Source organism: Bacillus rossius, chromosome 2 (genome assembly GCF_032445375.1).
Source record: "Bacillus rossius redtenbacheri isolate Brsri chromosome 2, Brsri_v3, whole genome shotgun sequence".
NCBI lineage: Eukaryota > Metazoa > Arthropoda > Insecta > Phasmatodea > Bacillidae > Bacillus > Bacillus rossius.
The window spans coordinates 75,088,285-75,116,217 of record NC_086331.1 but is presented as its reverse complement, the minus strand read 5'-3'; the positions used below and the strand labels follow the sequence as shown (position 1 = coordinate 75,116,217).

Here is a 27,933-nt window from a genome sequence, read left to right as displayed (position 1 = left end):
TCGTATCGCATATTTGCAATCTCTTCTGTTATCGTCATCTTCCTGGAATGTCTGTTATTAATATTTTTAAGATTACTATCTTCCCAGTCTTAGTTATAAGCTTAATCAGAATTATTTATTTTATCATGCTGTTTCCATCGTTTCGGTCTCAGGGCATCATCACACCTTTCGTTCTTGCTACCTTTAGGTGCTTCATCACAGACTTCGGTTTTTTCACCAACCTCAGAGTCGCTGTCGCCATCGTCGTAAAAGTCAGCGTCTTCACCCAGATTACTGTAAGAGATCGAAATTGTTGACTTCCTAGATTCTTCAAAGTTTTCAAGCTTCATTTTTAAAAGTCCATCATTTTTACAAAGTACGAAGGTTTTACTTTAATACGGCGCAAATGTATTCTCACTTTTCATGTTAAGAATACTTCCATTGTCTTCATTCTTCCATAAATCATCAACGTCCATCAATTTAAGTTCTTTGTCGAGATCGGTAGAGCGATGAACATAATCTCGTACAAGACAAGGAAATATTTGTCGTAATGCAGAACACTCTGCTTTAGAAAAATAGTTCCATCGTGGTCCTCTAGCTTGTAAGCAGGCTTGGCGTTACAAGTTCTGTCGTGTCTTTTTAAGCTCTCTCATCGCGTAAACGACTTGCTACAACGAACACAACATTCATGTAGCGGATTTTTAACACAATCAATCTTTCTCATGATCAATTTCTTGCTACCAAACTTACACCTGTGTCCTTCCGATTCAGTGGCAGACATCGAACAGAGATCCATATTATTTACTGAGACTAATAGCAGATATTTACTGATAGTTTTAAATTGGAACCATTATTTAAATATCAGATTGGTAATATATGAAATTCAGGTCCAAAGCCAGGGTTTTATTGGAGCCGTTTCTAACAGTTTAAAATTTCAGTTTGTTTCGTGCTGCTATTATAAATGTATGGTATTTACGATAATCGATATATACAATGGTTATGAAACAATAAATGTTTTATTACGTTTCTGGGTATCTGATAGCCTGTTTTTTTGAAAAGAAGAGAATATAATAGTCAACTGTACGAAAGCAAAGATCTCCCGATCTAGCGAGTAAATAAAATACTGTTACTTAAACCCTTTTGCTGCTGCTAGATATCGCGATATGTGCATTTTATTAGCGAAATACCAGTTCTTGTTATCAAAAGTATCGATTCTCACACAACAACTATTTCTGGACGAAACTGTCTATAACGTTCTTTGCCTTCACACAGTTCTCATTTACAAATAATCTTTTAGTTGTTGATATTTACAGGTTCGTGGTTAAGATGTTTTATAGTTCTTCAAGTAATAAATAGCAAATCTTCAAAATAACTTTTTATACCAGAGTTTTCTGCTCACGATCAACGTAAACAGTTCTGTGCATGCGATCGACAGAAACAGTTCTGTGCTTGCAATCGACATTTCAGTCAAATCTCAGTTTTTTTGACAACTATAATGAAGTGGCAGTTATTGATTGTATGATCATTGTTTAGTTTTAACATATAAAATATTAATATTATTACATGTGTGCGTTTAGTTAAGCGGAATATGAGCTTAATTTTTGGAATGTGTGGTTCCTTCAGTCAGTAGAAATTTCTTCTTAATTTGGCACAGGGTGCTTGAATAAAATTATACGTACATAATTACATCTGCAAGAGTAAAAAAAAATATTATTTTCCTTTGAATGATTAAAAGGAATTTACAATACCAGCATTTAAATCTATACTAATATTATAATGCTGAAGAGTTTGTTTGTTTGTTTGTTTGAACGCGCTAATCTCAGGAGCCACTGATCCGATTTGAAAAATTCTTTCAGTGTTGGATAGTACATTTATCGAGGAAGGCTATAGGCTATATTATATTATCAATAACATTAGGGATCCTTACTAAAAGTCCAATTTAGAATCAAATGCGTTGGAGGGGGTTAGATACAACATGCAGTACACGTACGAAGTGTGTGTTGACAATGCCGCAGGCGCTAGAAGTTCATTTCCTATTGCCTATTAACATTGTTGCCACGCACTAGATGCCTTATCATTCTTAATTTTCCCATACAAGTAAAAAACACCCGTGTGATATTAACAACGAAGCAATCAGTACCCTCATAAGAGTTCAATTAGTATTTAAATACTTTTTATCACTTTAAATCGCAAACCTAAACTATTGTTGTTTTTTTCATCTCTCTGTGTTTAATTTGTTTTTATTGCCTTTTTTTCAAGTATATATATTTTACAGACTTGAAACTTCACAGTAATGTTCCTTATGTTACGCAGGATGACATTTTCCGAAAATTAGATCCCATGGGTGGTTAAGACCAGGCAACAGTGGGTACTTTGTCTGCATCAGAACAGGATTTTGCATTGTTCATGCCTTCTGCGTCTCCATGGCAACGGGCATCACGCGGCAGTGGCGTACCCACAAGGAGGGGCATGTATAATGGGCGGTGCAAGAGTGATCTGCCTGTAGACTGCCGTAGCGAAGTACGGGTACATTAGTTGTACGTTGCGTGCAAGAGTCGGGAAACCATCGGTGCTATTCATTTTCTCTCGGGTACATTATACAACATTGTAATAAATTTACACTGAATTTTTTTTATTTACCATTACTGTAAATGGGAGGTGGCTTAATTTTTTTCCATTAGTATAGCCGTGCGAAGCCGGGTCGGGCAGCTATTACGATATAATTTTAAGGGATGTGATGGGTTTTTGATAGCTCTTTGCAATTGGAATAGCGAATGGTTGAAAACAGACCTTCATGACCAATAAACTGTTCTTCGTACTTCCAGAAAACTTGATCTTTGTACTAATGAGATGTCTTTCCTTGTATACATGAAAAACCTTCTCGTGGTTGGAAAAAATGATTGGTTACCGTGAAGTAAAGCATTATTTGAGGTCTATGCTAGTATACAAAGATCATTCTTCAAGAGTACGAATTCTGAAAAAAAAATTCAATGCGTATCTGTAGATAAACATGGTTCCAGTGGCCTCGTGTTGAGTTGGAGAGAATGTTGAAGAGCGCGGACCTGTGTGCGCAGGGTCGGGGAGGAAGGCGACTGGGACCAAAAGAACGCCATCGTGACGGAAGCGAACGAGACGAGCCATCAAGTGGGCGGCCTGCTGCCCTACACTGTGTACAGCTTCCGCGTGCTGGCGGTGAACGCCATGGGCCCGAGCCGCGCCAGCAAGGAGTCCTACTACATGGTCACGCTGCGCGAAGGTGAGTCCCTTGCGGCCTCCGCGGTTTGCGCTGCCGGGGCTTCTGGGTTCGGTTCCCGGGTAAGCCATGGATGCGCATTTGTATTCGTCTGGCCAAGTCACGACTATTAACACCCAGCGAGTAAACTGTAAAACGAAAAAAAACTAACTAATACGTTAATCTGATGAAAAAAGTCATAATTTGCTCTTTGGTAAAAAAAAAAACATATCAATGGAAAACCTTAAAAAAAAATGGTCTGATCACTAGCCTCCTTCCAAGACGATCCCGGTTCGAGTCCCGGATTTTTTCGCAAAAGTGAAACATTGCGGAAGTTCCACCCACTCATTCCATGAATTCTTCATTTACATCTCACCAAACTTTCATTTATATGATTACAACGATTATGATGATACGTTAAGAGTAGAGATAGAAACCAAAATACGCCACCTTTATTTCATCCAATTTTAAGTCGTTATTTTTCTATAATTTTATATTCAAAGTTTAACTGCGTTATAACATATTATATGATGCATTGGCATGCCTGAAGTCAATAGTGGCTGACAGCTACAAATAGTTTTCCTTATAAAGTAATTGCTGTTTATTACTGAATTAATTTTTGGGGATGATTGCAACTGAAATAATACTGGCAATACGCACTATGTCATGGCCTTTGTATATCTCCTGATGTTTGTTTTCTACCATAACGAAGGTAAAATTTGAATATTTAAAGATATCATTTACCCTTCAGCATAATTCATTACATTATGGACGCAGTTATGGAATAAGGAGCAAAATGTCATTTATGCAGCTATCTTCACAAAGCCTTCCGAAAAAACATTTTACACTTACATCGCAGCCGCATAATTTGGCATCATATTTACCATTAAGATTCCTATTGAAAAAAATTAAAAAGTACACTTTATTTATCTTTTACCAAAATTCCAATTCTATGAAATAGCAGTTTACTTAATATTGCGTAAATGCAATCATTTACCATTCGTACCAAATTTAAGTTTCATTTAGCAATTTTTTCAAATTATTTCCCTTGGCTTCAACAAACGGGAAAAAAAATGTAACATGTTTTTAATATGTTATTATGGTCAAACCAAGTATTTGTGTGTATAAACTATTGAAACCAGAACAGTACCGTAATACTTAATTACTTTATTTAAAAGCTTTACAAAAATATGTAATTAAATTAATGGCGTTTATATTTAAAACTTTACAATTATTTCATCAAAACTATAGCGTCAACTATTGTGTAAACTAGTATGCCATTAAATATGAACACAAAATACAATGTACCATTACCATGCTATCGAATATTTCTATTTAAAAAATTGGCGAATTGTAAATTATCATAATGAGTTCAAAACTAAATAATATTTGTTTCGTCAGTAAGAACATAAACATTTATTGCATGGGATTCACTACAATTTAATTTCACGAGAGTATTTGACAAAAATTTACTAATGGTCCTAAACTTTTAATGCGTGCTGTACACGATGGCGGCCATCTGCCTCAATGACAGAAGCTTATCTCCTATCCCGTGCAAGCGGCTTTCCCAGCTTTTCATTAGTGTAGCACAAAAGAGCCCCTCGGCCAACACGTCCTTTTGTATACACAAAACACAATGATTTTCTTTCACACTCTCAAATCCGAATCTGCGTCCGTCCTGATAAAGGGCCTGTCCGGACGTTCGCGGCTGCACACCAATTCAGAAGCGACAAACTCCGTCCTCAAACTGTGGATGGGTGACCTATCTGATTAAAAAAAAATTAATCGAAACTCAGGTTACCTGATAACATGACTATCCGTTCCAAAATGTAGTAGGTTATACTCCTCCAATAAAAATAGGGACGCGAAATTAGACTTATATTCGTCCGTCGTTACTTTCCATATTGAAATGCCCAAAAGGTCGTTTAACTAACATGGAGTAATAATTTATTCGTTTTCCTTAAAAAAATTTAAGGAAACTTTTAAGTTATGTGAATATTCGGTAGCGCAATAGACACGATACCATAACAATCGAAAAATTCATTCTAGATTTTGACAACAAATTCTTTTAACAAATGTTAATGCATCAATATTTAATTTTAATATAACTATTAATTTGCTTAACGATGGTTTATTTGGTTTACATTATATTACACAATAGTTCGAAATCATTATTTCCTTCTCTAAGAATTTTTTTTTAAATATCATATGTAATATTTTAAAGTTTAACGTCATCCAATTTTTTTAGTAGTATGCTTATGTATACTTTGGCGTAGGCGTAGGATGCGGTGTGGGCCTGCCCACGATCTTGGATTCCTGTGTCTTTTATCTTCAAAAGTCCCCAAAAATCACCCAAAATTACTATTTTAAAAGAAATGTTCCCAGTTAAAAAGACAATTTCCAGTTTTACTCTCCAAAAGGTTTGGATGCATGAAATTTCCCACAAGAGGCTAAGTATTACCCAAAATTAAAAATTCAGGCCTCTAGGACACGACCTTGGCCACTGGTGACATTTAATCTCGCCCCGAGACTAATTTAAACACCGATTTTAAAAATTCTATAAATATTTACAAATTATTTAATAATTTTATTTCACAAATTATGATCTTTATATTTCCCAGTTCCAATCAAAGTGAGGGCTCTTTAGTAAATATTAAATATAATTTTATATTAAAATTTTGTATTTAATATTTCATTAAATAACTCTCACACTATGGACTTTGAAAATACTATGTTCGATCCCCAATGGAAGTGCCTGTAAAAAATTACAACATATACTTCCTACACGATGCACACAAGCTGACTGACCCCACTACTACTACCACTTCTACTTATATCAAATCACATATTGTTCTTACTATTATGTAGCCATGGGAGCCAAATTGGCAACCATCTTGGACTGTTTTTCGTTTACTAGAGTACAATAGTATAGGTCACCATCTTGCTTCAAATGTTACCCGCTAGAGTCCACTAGTGTTAATCATCAGTTTGTTGGTATCATTGCAGTCAACATCTTGTAGGCCATATTAATTGTCATTTGAAATTCAAAATTATCAACCGAAATGATCGAGCAGGTATGTTAGAAAATATTAAAAATTACTTTTAATAATTCGATTGACTTCATCGATTGCAGTCTTGGTTAAAACCCTCATTCTGCACAAGTTCTATAGTAATGGGGTTCCTGCGCTTGGTGCCGGTGCGAGGATTGGGGATGGCGTCAATGACCGACCACTCTGACGTCACGGCGGTCATATTAACTAAAAATTCCTCAAAATTCCTAGTAATTTCTCTATTTAGAGGGGAAAATTGACTTTTTTAGGAAACATTTTCCTTTATAAATGTTTCCCAAAACATCTGGTCTGGATAGTCCAAAATTCATCGGAGAGGGGCATAATTCCTCGGAGAAGCGTAATATTCCTCATAGAGGGGAAATATTCCTCGGAGAGTGGCAAAAATCCTCAGATGTCCCATCAAAGGTCATGCATGACCTTGACCTTGACGATCAAATTGTATCTAATCTTTTATTTTCAACCAAAAATATTCCCCCCAAAAAATCCAAAAATTATAAAAAAATTCTTACTTAAAATGTTTAGTAATCAAAACTATCTCAGTCCTCAGTTCAATTCGCTGTGAGAGTAAACATGTAACTTATGAATAAAATTTTTTAAAAATTCTAAATGAATATTCATATAAAATTTTAATAAATATTTACTTACGTCACCCCCGCCATCTTGGAATCGAACTCTCCAAACCCCATCGTTTTAATTTTCGTTAGGCCAGTCATTTTGCAAATCCATAATTATGAAACTAGAATATCAGGAAAATTATAAAATTCATAAAAAAAAATAATAAATAAAATTATAATACAAATTTATTTAAAAAACACACTTTCGGCAAGGATTCCTCGATTTAAACATGACGAAAGCAAAAAAAAAAAATAAAAAATTGTGTAGGTACCTTTCTCCACGGGAGCCACCCAGTAAAATGACCTCCCACCACAAATGCTAAAGTTATATAAAGGCCAAACAGTATGGTGTCAAGTCCGCCATCTTGGATCAAAAATTATTTTTCGTCTTTAAGAGACCATTGGCACTGCCACCATGTTAGTTTAAATTTTACCCATTAGAGTGCAGGAATAATTTATTGCCAGAACGACCGCCCTCTTGTCAGACATCTTTGCCACTCTCTTAAAAATCCGTAATTATTGAGCTAGAAATTCGGGAAAAAGTAAAAATTCATAAAAAAATATCTTGTTAAAATAATGATTGATTCGATTTATATCCGTCCTTGGTTAGATCCTTACTCGATGAAAAGTATATATTACTTAATTAAAAATAACACAAAGAATACCGGTTCCAGTAATAAAACAACAATATTACAAATAAACAATTAATTACTGAAATTCTATTATTACAAGAAAAATAAATTACAACCGTTTCTCAATGCCTACAGCCTTCTTAGAAGGCGAAGCGAGTCTTTTACATGCCTGAACGAGTAACAGGCGATTTGCCTAAAAGCGGTTTGCCTAAACATGAATTCATTACGGCGATTTGCCTAAAGTCATTTCGCCTAAAGGCGTTTTGCCTAACGTCAAATTGCCTAACGGCTATTTGCCTAAAGGCGATTTGCTTAAAGGCATTTTGCCTAACGGCGTTTTGCTACACGGAGTTTTGCCTAAAATTAGGCAAAACGCCTTTAGGCAAAACCACGCATGCCCGCCTGAACATGTATGTTCAGGGCATCTCCACATGACAGTCGATTAACCAGCCACCTCCAGTCGGTGACCAGGTATATCCAGTCGGTTGGTCAAGCTAACACGTCAAGTTGGTGGCAATGTACGCCCAGTCGGTGACCATGCATATCTGTCAGTTGGCCAGATACGCACGGAAAGGCTATCACGTCACGTCCAGTTAGTGGCCAGCCACAACACTTATGTAGCCAGGCGCATCCAGTAGGTTGTCAGAAACATCCAGCCAGTAGCCAATAGCTGATTTTCGACGATAATCAGCGACAATTTTAAACAGTTAATTTACAAAATCATATGTATAGGACAAGCGTCTGCGAGCGAAAAATAATGTTCGACAATACTCTACCAATATATTTAACATGCCGTGTTCAATGTCAGGCGTTTAAATCAGGCATCTCCGAACTACAAGGTTCCCGACTACAGACTTATCGATACACATTAAAAAATTGGTTGTCTGTAAAGTCGGTTTACGGACGATAGTTTAACGTGACGTCATAACAAAACATTGATGAAATGATTGCATATTTTTATGAATAAAATTGAATAATTTTTATTTTAATAATAAAAGAATAAATACTTGAAATTATACTAGTAATCAGATTTTTAAAATACAAGAATAATTAACCTTCATTGCCGAAATTGTTGTTGTAATAAGCAATAAAAACCACATTAACTTTTCACTTCACTTTATAAACAGTTGACCAAACATTGCACGTGTAGATGACTTGTAATTAATTTTAAAAACTGGCGTTTAGCTATAAAGTTTAAATGCAATTATGAACAAGTTTTCATATAAATAAACTGTAATCAAATATCTATCATCAATTATATGAATCACCATACATTTTAGTCAATTGTAACATAACCTATTATTCCTGCACTCGCCGAAAGATGCTACTTTTTTATTTTAATAATAAAAGAATAAATACTTGAAATTATACTAGTAATCAGATTCATTTTCTTACGTACATTTGACGTTGAAATTATTTCATATTACACATTTATAAACAAAGTTTTAAGTTTTCACTTCTGTCGGTGCGGCGCAAGCGTACAATGAGCGTAACGGGACACAGCGTAACGGAACAATGAGCGCAACGGGACACAGCGTAACGGAAAAATGTGCGTAACGGGACACTTTTTTGTGCGTGCAGCCGGCGTTCATCGATTTATTAGACGTTGCCACGTCAAAAAGGAAGCAAAAAATTTTATCGGTAACACTATCAATGAATAGGAAGCGAAAATGGAAGTACAATTGACAAAATAAATGTACACAAAATACACACACAGGACACGCAATAGACACACAGTAAACACAATGAAAACTCAATGAACCCACAATTTACACAATTGACACGGAATAAACATTCTACAAACACACAATCCTCACACAGGACACAATGGACATACAGTACACACACAGGGCACACGATGGAAACGCAATGGACAACCGTACACACTTGACACACAGCACATACACTTGACACACCGTACAAACACAGGACATACAATGAACACGTTATAAACACACAGTACACACACAGGACATGCAATGGACTCACAGTACACAATGGAAACAGAGAACACTCACAGGTCACGCAAAAGAAACACGATACACACACTGGACATTAATTTGACAAAAAGTAATCACATTTGGAAGAACAATCAAAACAGGAAGAACAACTGAATTTGGTATGATAAGATTTCATCGGAGGGGTACGATGTAATAACAGGGATATTATCTCATCACAGGGATAATGTCTCGTCACAGGAATACGATTTTGTCACAAGAATACTATATTGCACAGGAGTATTATGTAAATGACGGACCGGCGCCAGGGTTTAAGGGTTTGAGCCGATGAGCCGAACCACATTTTGGAGTGTGACGTCACGGCGGCCATTTTGGACAAAAAAACACCTCAAAATTCCTCAAAAATGACTCAAAATAAATAAAAAATTCCCGTTTGCGAGGGAAAAGTTCCCGTTTCAAGGGAAAATTTAGAGTTTTTAGTCCTTAAAAATACAAGCGGCTAGAAATGTCCATATAGAGGCTTAAGCATCCATGTCTACAGCCTCCGATAAGTCTCTAACGTCATCATGGAATATGACGTCACCGTTGCAATTTCCGTTACGGGCGCCATCATGAAAATCATTATTTATTATCCGATTTTAATAACAAAATTTTAAAAATCATAAAAAAATTAATTCATTCAATTTTAGTAATAAATTATTTAAAAAAAATTAAACCTACGACATGGAGCTCGGAGTCCTAGTTTCGAACCAGACGAAAGCAAAAAAAAAAAAATAATAAAAATAGCAACCTATCCTTTCACCATGGAAGCCGCCGACCGACTGACCTACCACCACATATGTCAAGGTATATATATCGCCAGCTAGTATGACGTCAAGTCCGCCATCTTGAAAATCTTGATTTATTATCTGATTTTAATGAAAAAAATTAATATTTATAAAAAAATTTAATTAATTAAATTTTAATAAAATATTAATTCCATTTCCGGTGTGCTGTGTGTTCGTTCCGTTTTCTGTGTGTACTGTGTGTTCATTCCGTTTCCTGTGTGTACTGTGGGTACTGTGTGATAATTCCGTTTCCTGTGTGTACTGTTTGTTCATGCCGCTTCCTGTGTTTACTGTGTGTACATTCCGTTTCCTGTGTGTACTGTGTGTACTGTGTGTTCTTTCCATTTCCAGTGTGTAGTATGTGTACTGTATGTTCTGTGTTCTTTTCTTGAATATGTGGCGTTTTGTTAAATGCACGTATTCTAATCTGTAGTATCTCTGAATGTTTACTAGTTCAAAACCTCTTTGTCTTGATAAATCATTTTTCAGGGATTCTTGGTCTTCTTGTAAGCGTAAAATATGTTACGTTGGTTTAATTGAATATAATTACCTGACGTCGAAGAAGGTCACGCGGTTCGGAAAAGACTGGTCTATATGTCTGACATTGTTCATGACCCGGTCACGTGGTCTGAAGGCGCTTGGTCTATATGTATGTACGGTTTTGTACATGAACGTTTTACAGTTATTCTAAGTATCGAAAAACTAGCGAATGTTAATGGAAAACAGAATATAAAATTTATTTAATATTTAGTTACACTTGTCACTGACCGAGAATCAAACCCCATCGATGCATTATGCAAATAAATGAGTGATTTTTTCAGTGAATTTTGGGAATTTTTTCCGAATTTCTAGGCCAATAAATACAAATTTCGAAGATGGGGGTCATAATGGCTTACTGGAGGCTGGTAGAAGAAGATTTTAAGCCTCTATAAGAATTTTGAACATGATTTATTGACATTATTATTTTTACATAAAATTATTATTTTTTCTATCGTCAAGGGGTCGAACCAAGGACAGGAATCGGTCGAATCAATAAGTATATTAATTGCAAATTTATTTAATGAATTTTTGGAATTGTTGCCTAATTTCTAGCTAAATAATTACAAATTACCAAGATGGTGCCCAAATGTCATGATGGCGGGTGCCACAGTAATAATAAATTATTTCTGCACTCTAGCAGGTAAAAATTAAACTAACATGATTGGGCCACACTCTAGGAGCCGAAAAAAAGATGGAGGCCTCCAGCAGACGAAAACAATATAACATATGTGACGTCATACCAGCTAATGATATATACCTTGGTATTGGTGGTGGTGGGAGTCAGTGTTCAGGTGGCTTCCGTGGAGGAAGAATCTATCGACATTATTTATTAGTTTTTCTATTACCGGGTTCGAACCGAGGACATCAAGGTGAGTGTGCATTTTTAAATAGTATTTTATTAAAATTTGATTAATAACATTTTATTACAATTTTGGAAATTTTTTCCAAATTTCTATCATAAAAATTATGGTTTTTCAAGATGGCAGCCGTAACGAAAAGTGCAACGATCTATAATCCAATATGGCAGTCGTAACAAAAAGTGTAGCGATGACATCATACTCAACCAAGATGGCAGGTGTAAACACATGTAACATTTATAGAATCTAAGATGACGACCGTAACGATATTAGCAACGGTGGTTTTTAAGTAATATTTTATTAAATTTTAATTAATTAAATTTATTTAATTTAAGAATTTTTTATTATAATTGGATAATAAATAAATATTTATAGGATGGTGGCCGTAACGGAAATTTTAACGGTGATGTCATAATCCTAGATGACGTCAGAGGCTTATCGGAGGCTTTAGACATGGATCCTTAAGCCTCCTTTAGGATTTTGTGTTGTTTCTAAGGCAAAAGTCTTTTGAGGTTTTTCGAAATCCTAATTTTTGAATTTTTTAGGAAGCAAACGAGAATTTTTCCCTCGAAAAAAGAGAAATTTTTGAGTTAACAATTTTTTTGTAAGTTTTTTTAAACTGGACATTTTGGCGAATTTTGAAGGTTTTGGGCAAATTTTGACAAATGTTGGCAAATTTTGAAGGTCAAAGGTCAAGGTTAAGCTCATCCAATATGGCCGCCGTGACGTCAAAGCAATAGGTCATTGATTCGGCACTGGCACCAGCGCCTGGCGCCTGGCGCCTGACCGGCTATCCTACACTACTAACATGCTACCCACGTATTAAAGTGAGACTGGAAACCCCACCATTTGACATGAATCATACATTTCTTCGTTTAAGAACATTCTCCACCAAGTACATTTTGGAATACTTCGTAGGCTGGATCTGTTCGTCACAGAAGCTAAGGTGAATAGGCTTGTGATGCAAATCTTCGAGGTAGTAGGTTTTAGGCTCCGATTCAAGAACGTAGGTCACATAAAATTTTCGGACTCTAATTAACAGTGAAACCTTTCTCGAATATACCTTTCTGCTTGGAGATCCACACATTGACATCAACGTTAGCTATGAAATTACATAGATTTTTCTTCTGCATGTTGGGAATCACAATCTAATACAGGCTATTGTCCTTTATGTATTTTAGTATAATTTTCGTGGTAGAATGTATGGTGAACTTTTACTAACTTTAAAACTAAGCAAGATATATAAAACACATGTTCCATTAGTCATGGACTTGTTACCACATCGCAGAGTGCGCAAAGTTCTGTTAAAACTATCGTCTACAAAAGGTTTGACATTACTAAATAAAGAGCAGCATTTGATGCTATATTTCTTTATAAACTCTCTGAAAGTCGCATTGTAGGTTTCTTTGCAGATTTATGTTTGTAGTTGCAAAAAAATGCTCCCTTCGCACAAAATGTCTGCCATGGCCTGGTTTACATCATTCTTCGGTTTCTTTGATTTCAAAGTCTGTCTGAAGAAAACTTGCTATACACGCCAATGAGTGTCAACGTATATTGATTTAAAATATGATTTAACATTTCAAAAAGGTCTGCCTGGAATAAATGATAAAGTACACCCACTATGACTTTGTAACGACGGTATTTCGGTCTTGCAGTAGCGTGAAGTTAACGTGCGATTCCAGTTCAGCTCAGCCTGCTTCCTTCAGTTTTTAAGTATGAAAACTATTTCGTTTGTGGGCAAATGGTTTATTGCACTTAGTAATACCAGTCTCAGTCTATCAAACAATTTGGATTTTTAGCACCGCAACTAAATGAGTCACTTTTTTCTTAAGCATGTTTAAGGGGGCTCAATGTAATGCCTTAACTATTATTAATTGTGAAAAGTACCACCAGTAGCCTCAAATAATGCATAAATAAATTTATTTTTTTGGGAACTGTAAAATTCACGAAGGTTGAAATTTTCTCGAGGTTCATTATCGATGGATGTCAGAAAAAAAAAAATCCAAGAATGTGATTTCTTGATTCACCCAGTGGATCTTATGTTGTATTGCCATAAAACTGGGTTCCCGGATGCGATTTAACACATTGCTCACATGTTGTAAATGTTCATCAAATGTCTCGGAAAAGACACAAATATTGTGCAAGAAAGATGACTTCAAAATGGTATTAGAGATCCTCAAACATTTCCCTCAAAATACGCGACTTCATTTTATGCCCGAAAATTAACTTCAAATGGTATTCTATTCCATTTTTATTGGCCTCGCGGCATTATGAACCCAGTATACTTAATGTTGTTAGGTATTAGGACACAGTGGTAAATGGCTGCATTCGAGTTTTATGTAGTTTAATATTTATGTTGCCTAAATATTGTAAAATTGTCTCTACCCGTGGCTTGGGGAAAATTTCCATGCAAAACTTTTCATTTATAGAGCAACAGTAAAGTACGAGACAACATGTACCAACCCTAAAAAATGTTGTTGATCAAATTAAGCACGATCAAGAAGCTTGCCGTCCAATAATATCGATATATTTTATAGTGCAACAGTATTTGAGTGCAGACCTGAAGTGTATTTCCAGTTGCCATTGAAATTTTAAATCCAGGAAGACTTTGGGTTTTACTTTTATGATTTTTTTTGTAACTAATGAACTTACAAATTGCTGGCTGACAAAACTACTCGTTGCATTGGTACAATTTAAAAGCATTGTTTAGATAAATATCGAGATAGTTTCTTACAAGCTTGTCGCCGCCTGAACTATAAATAATGACAGCCCTTTCTCTGCACGCCAACTTTGTTCGTTCTGTTTTGAATACAATCAATGGAATTTTTATGGCCCTTCTGCCCACATGTGTAACATGTAACATAATTACTAGTTCGGCATTATTTTGGTGTGTGTTCCTGTTTACACACTTAATGTAGTTGTAACTGTGAATGTGGATTGTGTTACATTAAATGTGGCCTTGAAGTTTGCAATTGTAGCATTTTACTATTTTTCTGATGTCTGAAGGATGATTATTTTCTTTACTGTATCTAGTATTATTTGTAACCTCAGGTGCATGAACAAGATCAAGATAACTCTGCAGTTATATTAACGGTGTGTTTAGTTACCCCTTCTGTCAGCGGCCAACTATTATAGTTTCACTTAGTTGGGACTGCTATGCCATTATCCACGATTTTTGACACATATTCACCACGCTTGTATGTACATAATGTTATATGTATATGACGATGCCCAGTATTGAAGTTACAGTGCTATCCCAGGTTTTTCAGGTTTTTCTTCAACATTGCACATTGTGATCGAATACGTTGTTAATTTTTTTCAACAAAAAATTTTAAGAAATTTGTTTGTATCCCAATAAATGTTAATACCCTCTCCTGTGTCAAATATTCTCCAGACAAAATCTACCATCAATCCCGTTACACCTTGGAAACGGAAAATTTTTCCTTTGCAGAAATGTCTGTATTAGTTTCTTGCGGTATAGAGAGTACCTTAAGTTTTCTTTTAAATGGACCTAGGAATCGCCATGTTTAATGGCAAGAGTGATTATACATAACGGCCAAGTATTACATATTACCATAAGGAAATAATATTAATCCAATTCCTGGGAAACAAAGATTATTTTTCCGTACTATTATGCTGTAAAAACATGAAAAAAATAATTCTGGGTCAGAACAATCAAGGGCGTAGAAATTGGTTTCAAATTACAGTAGTTAACATGTCTCCTATCGCAGGACCAAAACCCTATGTACTTAAGTTTCACGATAATCTGAGAAAAAAATTTATTTTTAATATTTGAAGGTAAGTTGAAAAAATTGTACTCAAAATGACAATAGAATCCTTTCAATTAAAATCTATGCCAGTAGCCATCAAATTATGTACAAGTAGTGGCTTAGCTGAACTATACAAATAAGTGACAGACTTTTTCTTACAAATTGATACACATCTAGACACTTTGTTTGTGCTTCGTTCCTCCGTCAAGAGAACTGAATTGTGAAGTTGCCAAAGAAAAACCCGAAACATAATAGCAGTATTTAATAGCCGGTCCGGCGCCCGGCTCCAGGGTGAGGTGACTGAGGTGCCAACCGCCATCTTGGATTGTGACGTCACGGCGGTCATCTTGGATTCCCGTGATCTTGAACTTGAACTTGACCTTGACCTTGATCTTTGACCATCAAAATTTGCCAAATTTTGCCAAAATTTTCCAAAATTAACCCAAAATTCTTCTAAATTAGACAAAATTTCCATTATTTTTAAACAATTCCGCTAAAAATTCTCAAAAAACTCCACAATTCAAAAATTATGATTTCGAAAAACCTCAAAATACTTTTCGCCTTTGAAAAAACTCAAAATCCTAAAAATGGCTAAGCATCCATGTCTGAAACTTCCCATAAGCCATTTCTAGGAATAAGGAAACCATGGCCGCTTTCTTGGGATATGACGTCAACGTTGCAATTCCCGTTACGGTCGCCATTTTGAAAATCCGTAATTTTCATGTTAGAAAATCGGGAAAAATTGTAAAATTAAAAAAAAAATTAATTAATAAAAATTTAATAAAAAATTATTTAAAAAAATTAAATGTCTACTTATGTCATTGAGTACAGTGTCCTCGGTTCGAACCCGGTGAGGGCAAAAAATAAAATAAAAATGGCATCTAACCCTTCCCTCACGGTGGCTGTTGGCAGACTGACCCCCACCACTTATGTCAAAGTATGTATATCGTCACCTAGTATGACATCATGTCTGCCATCTTGAAAATCCGTAATTTGTATGTAAGAAAATCGGGGAAATATTTAAAAATCTTGAAAAAATTAATCAATCGAAAAGAATAATAAAAATTTAATAAAATATTACTTGAAAACCACTGTTGCACTCATCGTTAAGCTCGCCATCTTGGATTATATAAATGTTGCCCTTTTCGTTACGCCCGCCATCTTGGTTGAGTACGAAGTCGTCGTTACACTTTACGTTACGACCGCCATATTGGGTCCTATTAAAGTTGCAATTATCTTTATGTCCGCCATCTTGAAAATCCAATATTTTAATGCTATAAATTCCGAAAAAAATTACAAAAAATATTTTAAAAGTCGTCTACTTAAAATGTTTAGCTATTTAAACCATTTCAGTCCTTGGTTCGATTTCCGGCAAGAGTAAACGACTGATCCTTCCTCCATGGAAGCTACCTAGACTGACCTCACACTACCAAAGCAAGGTATATGTCGTCAGCTGGTATGATGTCATGTCCGCCATCTTGTCTTCGTCCACTGGACATATTGTTTTCGTCTGCTAGAGTGTGCTGATGACATGTTAGTACAATTTTCTGGTCACCATACCTATGACCTCGACTGTTGGCATTGAAATTTGACCTTGACCTTGACCTTGAAATTTGACCTTGATCTTGATCTTGATCTTGAAATTTGACTTTGACCTTGACGACCATCATGAATCCGACATTTTGTGTTCAGTACACACTACCAGGAGCCACCACCTGCTAGAGGACATTGTCACCATCTTGTGTGTGTACTCGTCTTAACATCATTACCATCCGAAGATTTGGGTGCCATCTTGAAATCGTATAAATATTTAGCTAGAAATACGGAAAAAAAAAAACAAAATTCATTAAATAAATTTGAAATAAAATACTTATTGATTCGATCGAATCTTCTCCTTGGTTCGATCCCTGGCCGATACAAAAAAAAATTTAATTAAAATACCAGAAAAGTATCAGGTTCGAGGAATAAAACACCGCAAGTTCTATGACAAACATAATATTTATTAGATAATTTATATTCTACTAAAGGAACAATTGCGAAAGCCAGCAATCTTATAAATATTTAGCCCTGCATAGACGTGAAATGACTAATTCTTAGCTCCAATCGGTTTATACTAGACAGAGACCAACCAGAACCTTTGCTGACACAGTCCTCCTCTTCTTGACAGAGTTCCCGGATACCGTGTTTAACAGTTTGCTTCACATAGTCAGAACTGTAAATTACTGCAGCCGATGTCTTGAATGCACACTTCTTCACTTTTACATCGAACGGATATGGTTTTCCATATATACAGTCCAACCACAAGTTATATTTCAAAGGTCCGTTTGTTGTTACGTCATCAATAAGCTAATTGATTATGTTCTGTCTGATGTCAAGAAAATTACAAATATCTTTCGACTCACTAAACGTATTTATATAATAGTAGTCTTTCAATGTTCCACGAAATGCAGACTGTGCCAAGTATAAGCCACTATCGTTCACTTGTAATGCTTCGAACACAGTCTTAGGTTTATTTTCATGTTCAGACGTCATAGCAATCGGTTGCTGCACATCGGTTTTCTTGCTTTAACGCTTGCGTGTCTCCAAGCTAAAGCGAGGAGTCGAAATGTCTGGAGGTAGTTCAGCCGCATGCGCACAGACTTCACCTTTACATTTTTTCGCATGATGTCGCAAACTGTCAATTCGAGTAAACCATTTAAGGCACTTATCACAGCGAAACTTCATGCGAGGATTATTTTTGCATTTACTCCACTCAAGTCATCGTGCATCATGGGAAAATGCGAACGACTTTTCACAGTAGCTGCAAGGATATCGTGGTGATGAAGACGAGCCTTTCAGACCTGGTACAGTTACTGGCGTTGCCACAGTTGTACCATTTCCAGGCATACTCTTATGAACATCAATGAACGTTGTTGTATATAAACCTTTACTTTCTGCCACACAGCAGCACCTTTACATGTCTTCAAGTGCGTTTTCATATTATCTTTTCTGGAAAAATGCTTATGACATTTCTCACAACCAAACATGTTGCGAGGAGAATTCTTAGCACATTCTCTCTTCTAGTGTCAACGAGCACTGCTGATGTTTGAGAAAATCTTGTCACGGTAAAGACATTGATGTTCATTAGTTGTTGTCGATTCGCCATCCATGGAAGTCTCCATCGAGGGAAAAACAGTGTTCGTCGAGGTTTCCTGTACAGCCAGCACTACTGGAATTAAAGTCTCTTCTGCTGGTGGTATCTCGACAGTTGAAGTCTCCTCCAGTGTTGACGTCGACGTTGCCAACGGGATCTGCTCCACCGTCGTCGTCGCTGACGACATGGTTCACGTAGTCGATGGTACAACCTCCATCCATTTTGACGTTAAATACGGTAAAGATGCCATCGAGGTCTCAAGAACAGGTAATTGACACGACTTATGCACCAGAAGAAACAAACTAGGTGATCCTTACACCGTCGACGTCAGTAAAAACTGAGCGACCTGCTGTCTAGGACTCGCTTTTATACATGCACCGGATGGAATAATACGCTAGTCAAATCAAGAACCTTTTACTATAATACTAGATTGAAAACATAATTAAAAATAGAAGCCCATTCAACGAAAAAGGCAGCACATTTTGGAAGCACCAGCAACAAAAATACAGCACATTTTGGAAGCACCATCAACCAAAAGAAATCTCATTTCGGAAGCATAATCAAAAGGCAGCATATTTTGGAAGCAACATCAACAAAAAGGCAGCTTTTTTGGAAGCACCATCAACAAAAAGGCAGCACAATCATCAACAAGGAAGCACATTTTGGATGCTCCGTCAATAAAAAGGAAGCACATTCTACTATACGAAAGCTCATTTAACGAAAAGGAGGTACATTCTCACGTACATTCAACTCGGTAGGATGCTATCGTCAATATTAAGTTAGTATATAATGTCTCCATCAGTCTATGAATGCATCAGTTATTAGTTCCATAAGTTATTGGCTCCAATAGTCATTAGCTCCATCAGCTCCATAAGTCATTGACTCCATCAGCTCCAACCGCTACAAATGCTTAAAAGCTCCATCACCTCCAAATGATCCAACAGCTCCAAATGCTCAAATGTTCCATCACCTCCAAATGCTCCAAAAGCATCAATGCTCCAACAGCTCCAAATGCTCCAAAAGCTTCAATGCTCCAAAAGCTACAAATGCTCAAAATGCTCCAACAGCTCCAAATTCTCCAAATGCTTCAAAGGTTCATAGCTCCAACAGCTCCAAGAGCTCCAAATTGTTCCAAAGATCCAACAGCTCCAAATGTGCCAACAGCTCCAACAGATCCAAATGCTCCAACAGCTCAAAATGCTCCAAAGCTCAAAAGCTTCAACAGCTACAAAGCTTCCAGAACACAAGGTTACGAGACTGCGAGGCTACAGGACTACGAAGCTTCCAGGATACGAGACTACGTGGCTACGAGACTACATGACTCTAACTGACTACAATATATCGATTCAGTGGTGAGAGTTAATTTGTCTCATGCAAAATAAACTGTTTAAAGTTGTGTCGATTATTGTCAACGGTTGACACCACTTGTTGCTTACAGGTTTTTTATTATTCAGTTCTTTTATGTGCGATCCGGTTTGCTCACTAACGATCGCAAAAGAAGGATGGCTTTGCTAGACACCAAGGAGAAGGAAGTTCGTCTTGCATGTTAGTGCTTTACAGATGTCTCATGGTATATTATTTGACTGAGTAATGGTTGTTTATTTTTTGAATCCCACCTGGTAAAAATAAATTGAAAGTGCTGATTTAGTAGCAGAAATTCACGAATTAAATGTAACACCAAATAAAATGTCATGTCTCATTAGGTAAAATATCCTTCATGCAGAGAGCAGTTTATTAGAATAGACACAAGCACTTGAAGATACCACAAGAGTAATCAGGAGCACACAGAGGAAACCATCATCATATTGACAAGAATAATCAGGAGCAAACGTATTGACAAGAATAATCGGGAGCACACGGAGAAAACCATTACACTTTTCTTTGATATCATAAAATAACAGAAAAAATATTTAATAAATAAAAGTAAATAATAAAAAATTTAAAATGAAAAAAATTACGAAAAATACATAAACAAATTCTGCTAGCTTGTGAACTTCTCATTGATGAGCCAAGATAGAGTTCTAGTACAAGCCAGAATTTTATGTATTTTTTTATTTTTTTTCATTTTATATTTTTAATTATTTATGCATTCCAATGCTTTCTTTTCTCCTCTTTTTTATATTTCCCCGCGCCATAACTTCACAAACATAATATAGAACATCAGGTCACAAATATGGAATAGTATTCCATTTTTTAACCCTCCTAGTATTCCATATTAGTCACCTAGCCATTTTGAAATACTTGTAATGACAAAAGAGGCACAACTGTGATTTTATAAAACTATAATTAGGTAGGGTACATGTTTAGTAAGACTCATCCATGTAATTTACGATACATATTATTACACATATCCTAATAACTTACAATAATATTGTAATTAAATTATCCGTATATACCTGCAAAAGTTTCAATTTCTTTAAAAATACAAATGGCACCTTACAAAAAAATTGTAATCAGGAGAATGCTGTGCTTCCTCGCACGAGCAGCGCTGGTGCGGCCGTCGTGATTCACAACGCCACCGAGAGAGTGTACCACCTACTTCATAAGATATCGTGGTATTCCATATTTGTATCCTTTCCTCTACTAATTTCAAATATGGAGCGTATTATGTCATCATCGGTTTACGGGAGGCTGTTAGGTAAGGAATTTAAGCAGCTTTAAGGATTTTTTCACCATATTAAATTATAATTTTTTTATAAAATTAAATTCTTGCATCAGTCAAGTATCGAACAAAAAACATGAATCTATCGATCAATCAGTAAATAGTAAATGTTTTTTTTAAATGAATTTTGGTCTATGTTTCCGGATTTCTAGGTTAATAATTACGACATTTCAAGATTGTAGCTAAGATGGCATCAGTATATTACTGGCAGCTGGTTGATGAGGAATATAGGCAATTGTTGTATTTGTTTCGCCATTTTTTATTAGTTAATTTTTTTTCTTAAATAAACATTTTGCATTTACCAAGGATGATTTTTCACCATATTTTATTAAGTTAGTATTTTTGCCTAAAATTAGTTGTTCTTTTTCCTTAGAGCAATGTTAGGACCATGGACAGAAAAATTAGTTGAAACAATAAGTTTTTTAATAAGCTAATTTTTTTGATGATTTTTAGATTTTTCCAGATTTCTAGCTTAATAATTACAGATTTTCAAAAATTGTGGATTCCAAAATGGTGGATGTGGATTTGTAAAAATTACCTCTGAGGTCCTGATCATAAACCACGAAAGGCGAACACAAACGCACATGACCGAATCCTTACGATTGGTAAGCGACTACAAGAAACTACCATCCAAAATCGTAGTCCCTTAACAAATACACTCTGCGAGAACATACCAAACACTACTACTAATGCCCAATCCAAAGTAGTAATTTTTGAAATTTTCTGATAACTTGAATTTTTACCTTAGCACCTAGGTTTGGTTCATGCGTAGATATGCATTTTGAAATAAATTTGAATATTTTAACTTTCTGTAATTTGCAAAGCTGCTGGGTTCTAAGATTGTATTGTTTGGCTCTGCCAGAGAGGAGGTCCCGCAAACTATGTCAGTCTGCGTGCATTCGCATTGGGCAAGTGGTAATTTGGCTTTTTTTTTTGTGATAATGGCTGTGAACTTAGTTTAAATTTTTCAAAGGACAGAATTGATTTGGAATCTGAATGCGTCTGGGTTTGTAGTGGAGTTAGGGAGATGATGAATTGCTGAAATTCAAATTATTATCGCATATTAAATATTTGAGTAGTACCTATTATATGAATAATAAAAAATTAAACAGTTAACGGAAATACTTAGGCTTTGTGATGGAAATGCTAAAAATATCTTTCAATTTTGCTGAGGCGTGGACAAGATTTGTGAACAAAAGGTTTTTTTAGGATGGTGTGGGATTAATGTAATGTGTTTCCGGCAGTTGTGAAGGTGTGGCCAGAGGAATAGAATTATGGAGTATTCAGGAAAATGTGATTTAGGATGATGTTAATGACATTTTGTGGCATACTCTATGTCCCAAGATGATACAGCAATGTTTGGTTAGGGATTTGGTTACAGGTTTAAAAGGAAGGTGAAGTACATTTGAATTTGTGCAATATATAACTGAATCCACCAATGTCCTGGGGTTAGAAATGTCCGATAAACAATTGAAAAACACATTGACTGAAAACACGAGAGCAGAAATTAGGCAGAAGTATGCCTTTATAAATAGGCCAGAAAACATAAATGAATTTATGTATTTTAAGTAAAATGAAATGTATTAGACTACTTAAAAGTCAATCAAATTATTACGATAATATAATTTAGTTACAATTATTTTTATTTTGGAGTCGGTGTCACCCAAGGAAAAAATACAATATACCTAGCAATAATAATACGAGAATACTTTCATAAATATTTCTTTTTACAAATTAACTTTTATACGAACGACAATATACTGTGAGTACTGTGACAGAATACCAATACCTAATTAAACCCATTTACAAAATAACTTTTTTACGACAATATACTGTGACAATATATGAGACCTTGAAACGACATAAATACCAATACCTAATTAAACCAAACAAACGAACTTTAATACGACACTATGCTGAGACAATGTAGCAAACGGTGATTCGAAAATATAGCCAAAATTAAACACAAGGAATTACCGTAAGAAGGACTGTGCGGATATAGAACGAGAAAATAATCTTAAACGGTTCGTAATCAAGTGACTCGTATCGCTTCTTTCTCTTGACTGGCGCGGCGCGTGCCCGGCGTGTCCACTTGACAGTTCCCGCTCTCGCCTCTCGCCTCGTCAAGTCGCGCACATCTCACCTATAACTAGAGACCGGAAAAATTCGCCGATTCTTTCAGCGATAGGCTAAAATTCAAATAAATATATCTTTTGGATGATTTTGCTATTGGCTTACTGTTCATCTGGACAAATCTCAACCAATTATAAACCCTCAACCAAAGAAGGATCGAATCACTAACAAACCAGCTGAGACGACTTACAAGTCAGCAGCCAATGAACTTGCGTTATTTGCCCGAGCGTACAGGGGAATGTGCAGTCTATCCTGAAGTCCATTGAAACAGCGAATTTTTCCGGTCCCTTCCTATAACTATGTATGTAGTTACAAACCTACCTTGGCTGACACCGCCTCCAAAAATTACAATAATTTTAAAAACATTATTTTATCTTAATAAATTGATTGACTTTAAAGTAGTCTAATAATTTTCATGTTAGAACTCTAAAAAATATTTTTATCATTGTTATTCATAGGTATGTGTTGAGTTAGATTTGAAGTGGGTAGGTACCTACCTACCTTCTTGCGTGGTAAACACATAGATCGTACCTACATATTTATGAGTAGAAAAGGTAAGTTTATTATTAAGTTGTAGAAGAATACGCATTTTTTTTTACTTTTTAGTGCATATTAATTTGTTTCGGAATAGTTTTTATAAGTCGGTTTTTTTTGTTAAAATTTGTGTTTATGTGGCATATGGTCTGGGGTGGTATCTGGTATTTGCACTACAAAATGTTTCCGTGCGAAAAAGTTACTTTGTAGACTAGTGTTGTACTCTTGGTACGTTTTTCGAACTTTTAAGCTATTCCAACAAGTACTTTTCATGTACTGGGTTATTTTTTCTACCAAATTTTTACATATTGTAGTGATGATCGGAGCATCGCTTGACTCGAGCGAGCGGTCAGATGGACGGCCACCCGACACTTCTGCTAGCTTGCAAATTTCTTTCAGGGCGTGGCACGCACGACAGAAGGGCCTCGCTCAGGCAGCCTCTGTATCTAGCGTCGAGCATTTTTAAAAAAACTTTTTGGTTAACGAGCTAAAACTTAGGTCTTTTGACTAGATGTACGTTATTATTTTTGACTTCATATGTATTGGAAGTCATTTTTATATGCATGGCAAGAAAAAAATACAAATTTGGCAGGTGGGTATTGATCACATGGTCCTTACTACATGAGTGACTGGCACTTGGTGTAAGCTAACTTATTTTCTGTCATTCTGTTTAATCTAATATTGATGTTTATTAGTTTTGTATCTCAGACCTTATACTGATAAATATTTTATAAATAAATTTAATGCAATTTGTACTGCCTGGAATCAAACCGCCGATATGAATTTATTGACTGTATAATTATTTTAAAAAGTGATTTTTTTAATGAATTTTTGGTATTTTATCCTGATTTTGCAGGTAAATAAATATAAATTTCCAAAATGAGTGCCATATCTGGTTTTTGGAGGCTGGTAAATTAGGATGTTAAGCCGGTGTTATGATTTTGAACATGATTTATTAAATAAGTAGTTTTACCTAGAATATATATTTTTGCATAATGTAAGTATGAGCAGAGTAATCGGTTGAATGAATCATTATTCTTAATGGGTAAGTTTTTGATGTTTTTTTTTATTTTTTCCTGATTTTCTAGCTTAAAATTATATATATTTAAGATGGTGGCCAGATGGCCAACTAGATGGCGGGTCGCCCTGGCAATAAATAATAACTGCACTCTAGAATGTAAAAATTAACCTAATATGGCAGTAGCACACTTTAGCAGACGAAAACAGTATGTCAGATACATTATGGCGGTCACTAACAAACGAAAACAAGATGGCCGCTGTGACATCATACTGGTTGACGTAATATCTGCCTTGGTATTAGTAATGGGAGGTCAGTCTACAGGTGGCTTCTGTGGAGGAATGATCCGACGCTATTTTTAATTGAATTAAATCACCCGGTTTACCAAGGTCTCTGTGATGTTTTTTTTATTAAATTTTACTAATTTTTTTAAATTTATAATCGTTTACCATTAAAATCGGATAATAATTACGGATTTTCAACTTGGCAGCTGCAACGAAATTTGCCAAATCCGGAAATTGGAGGACACGATACAAATATGGTTAAATTCCAAATGGCATCCGAGGTCAAAGATCAAGGTCAATGTCAAAGTTCGAGTTTAAGGTCAATGTTACTGTCTAAATCAAGGTCAAAGGTCTAGATGAAGTCAAGGTCAACGTTACAGGTCTAGTTCAATTTCAAAGGTCCAGATAAAGTATTAGTCAAGTTTTAAGTAAATGCCAATGTAAAATTTCGATATCAAGGTCAAATTTCAATGTCAATGTCAAGGTCAATGTCAAATATCAAATGTAAATGCCAAGGTCAATTTCAAAGGTCAAGTTAAAAGTTCAAGTTCAAAGGTCAAGGTCAGAATACATGTTCAACGGTCAAGTGTCAAAATAAAATCGTATTTAAATAATTTTTTTCTACATTTTGAAATTTTTCTCCAATTTATAGGGTAAACATTAATAGATTTTCAAGTTGGCGGATGATTTTTAAAATATTGCACGTTCTTTTTTGAAAATTTTATTAATTTTTTATACATTTTTAAAATTTTCCCATATGAATTGGATAATAATTACGGATTTTCAAGATGGCATCAATAACTAAAAGTTCAATGTTCTAGAATCCAATATGGCGGCCGAGATCTAAGTCAAGTTCATTCATGATGGCCGTCGTGACATCATAATTAAATATGGCGAACGTAACGAAAAATGTAACGGTTACGTTCTCAGCCAAGATGGCCACCGTGACGTCAGAGGTTGGTCGGCTATGGCTCTTTACCCTGCACCCTGCGCTCGGAGGTACATTTATCTGCCAACAATTGTCACTTACCCCTCTATTATAACCACACCAGATCTAAAAATTAAAGAAAAATTTAAATACAATAATAAAACAGGGATATTTCACAGGGCGGAATTCATAGTGGTGATATAAGCAATACTTGAAAAGAGTACTGCTTATATGCATGCTTAAGTATGGCATTAAATTCATAGCGAACAAAAAGAGCACTGCTTATTAGGACTACTTCAAGTAATACTTCACGAAGCACTGCGTCAAATAAGTACTGCTCAATACGAATTCACAATCATGAAATAAGTTTGCCTTGTTTCGCAAGTATTCATAATCAAATAAGCCATGCTTATTCATTGATATAAGTAATACTTCATGAAGTCGGCTATCTAGGTGACTCAAGTACTGGTACGGATTTGTTTTTTGTAAGGAATAGGTTATGTAAGGTATTAATTCCCGTTAATTTTTCCATATATTAAATTAAAATTGAGAGAGTAAACAAATTCAATTTGGGGAAAAGAAACGAAAAAAATAGTTGCCGCTTAGTTTCGTAAACAATACAGGCTTACATAACCTCTTCTGCAGCTAGCGTGTTGTTTCGCTACCACGTGGTTAACTTCACCCACTTATAGATCTAGAGCTGTAGCAATCCGTATGTATTCGGTACTGAGTAACGGGTGCGCCATCTAGTACCGAGTAACGAAACGTTACACACGGCTGCATCTCGTTACTCGCATTTTTCGTATGTTTTACGCATGCGCGCGCATATTAGATGAATTAACGTTACAAAGAACGATGTTTGTTTATTAAGTAAACTATAATTTGGAAATTCGTCGTCCAAGTTTTTTACTGTTAATTGAATGTATTGTATGTGTAGACAAAGTTTGAGGTTGGAACAGAAACAGCGTTAGAAAGTATTTTTTACAAATTAGAAATATGTATGTTTTTGTTTTTTATTATCGCGTATTTTCACGTTTTTTTGTTCTTATCTTAAAAGAGATAATATAAAAAAGCCGCTCTAATGAGATTTTATTGTTTCTTCGTTAACAAAAACTGTTAATTATCAAATATTGTTAATTGTTTATATTATATTTATTATTATTTACGCGACGTCATACTGTACGCCGCGTACAGTACGCGTACGCAATACGACTCGATTCGTTGCTGCAACATAACATAGCATATGCGGTATCAGAAGTAACGAGTAACTTAACGATACGATAGTAACGAGTACAAATTTCTATAGTAACGAATACATACGGGTACGCTTTTTTTCGTTACTTTTACACTTCTATATAGATCACAGACACAAGATGGCCAACCTAATTTAACAACACAAACATTAAAAACATATTTATGTTGTTGTAAATTCGTTTTTAACACATGTTTATATTTATGTTATTCAAGTTCACTATCAAATAAAGTATAAATATCATCTTATGTATTAATTTCATTATTTTAATCGCATATATGGTTTGAAACGTGGGCATTTTTATTTTCAAACCGGTAAACTATGTATTTACAGCAGTATATTTGCTTGCGTTACGTTGACACAGAATTCGTCCTTTACTTTTTGAGATACTTCATCAAGTACAGCATGGCGGGGACGCGGATTTGTGTAGAAAAAAATAGTGACTATTCCGCCTATATAATGGCAAAAACGGAATAGTCCGGTAAGACACAAATCCGTGTTTTGCCATT

General features: G+C 35.4%; 1 protein-coding gene across 1 annotated transcript in view; it reads left to right on the top strand.

Annotated features, from left to right (window-relative positions):
• Positions 1–27,933, top strand: part of LOC134528907 (protein sidekick-2-like) — a 495,973-nt gene that overhangs the window by 228,995 nt on the left and 239,045 nt on the right. The window contains exon 4 of the mRNA XM_063362572.1: positions 3,054–3,235. Within this exon, the coding sequence (XP_063218642.1) occupies positions 3,054–3,235 (182 nt within the window). The remainder of the gene's footprint in view (positions 1–3,053; positions 3,236–27,933) is intronic.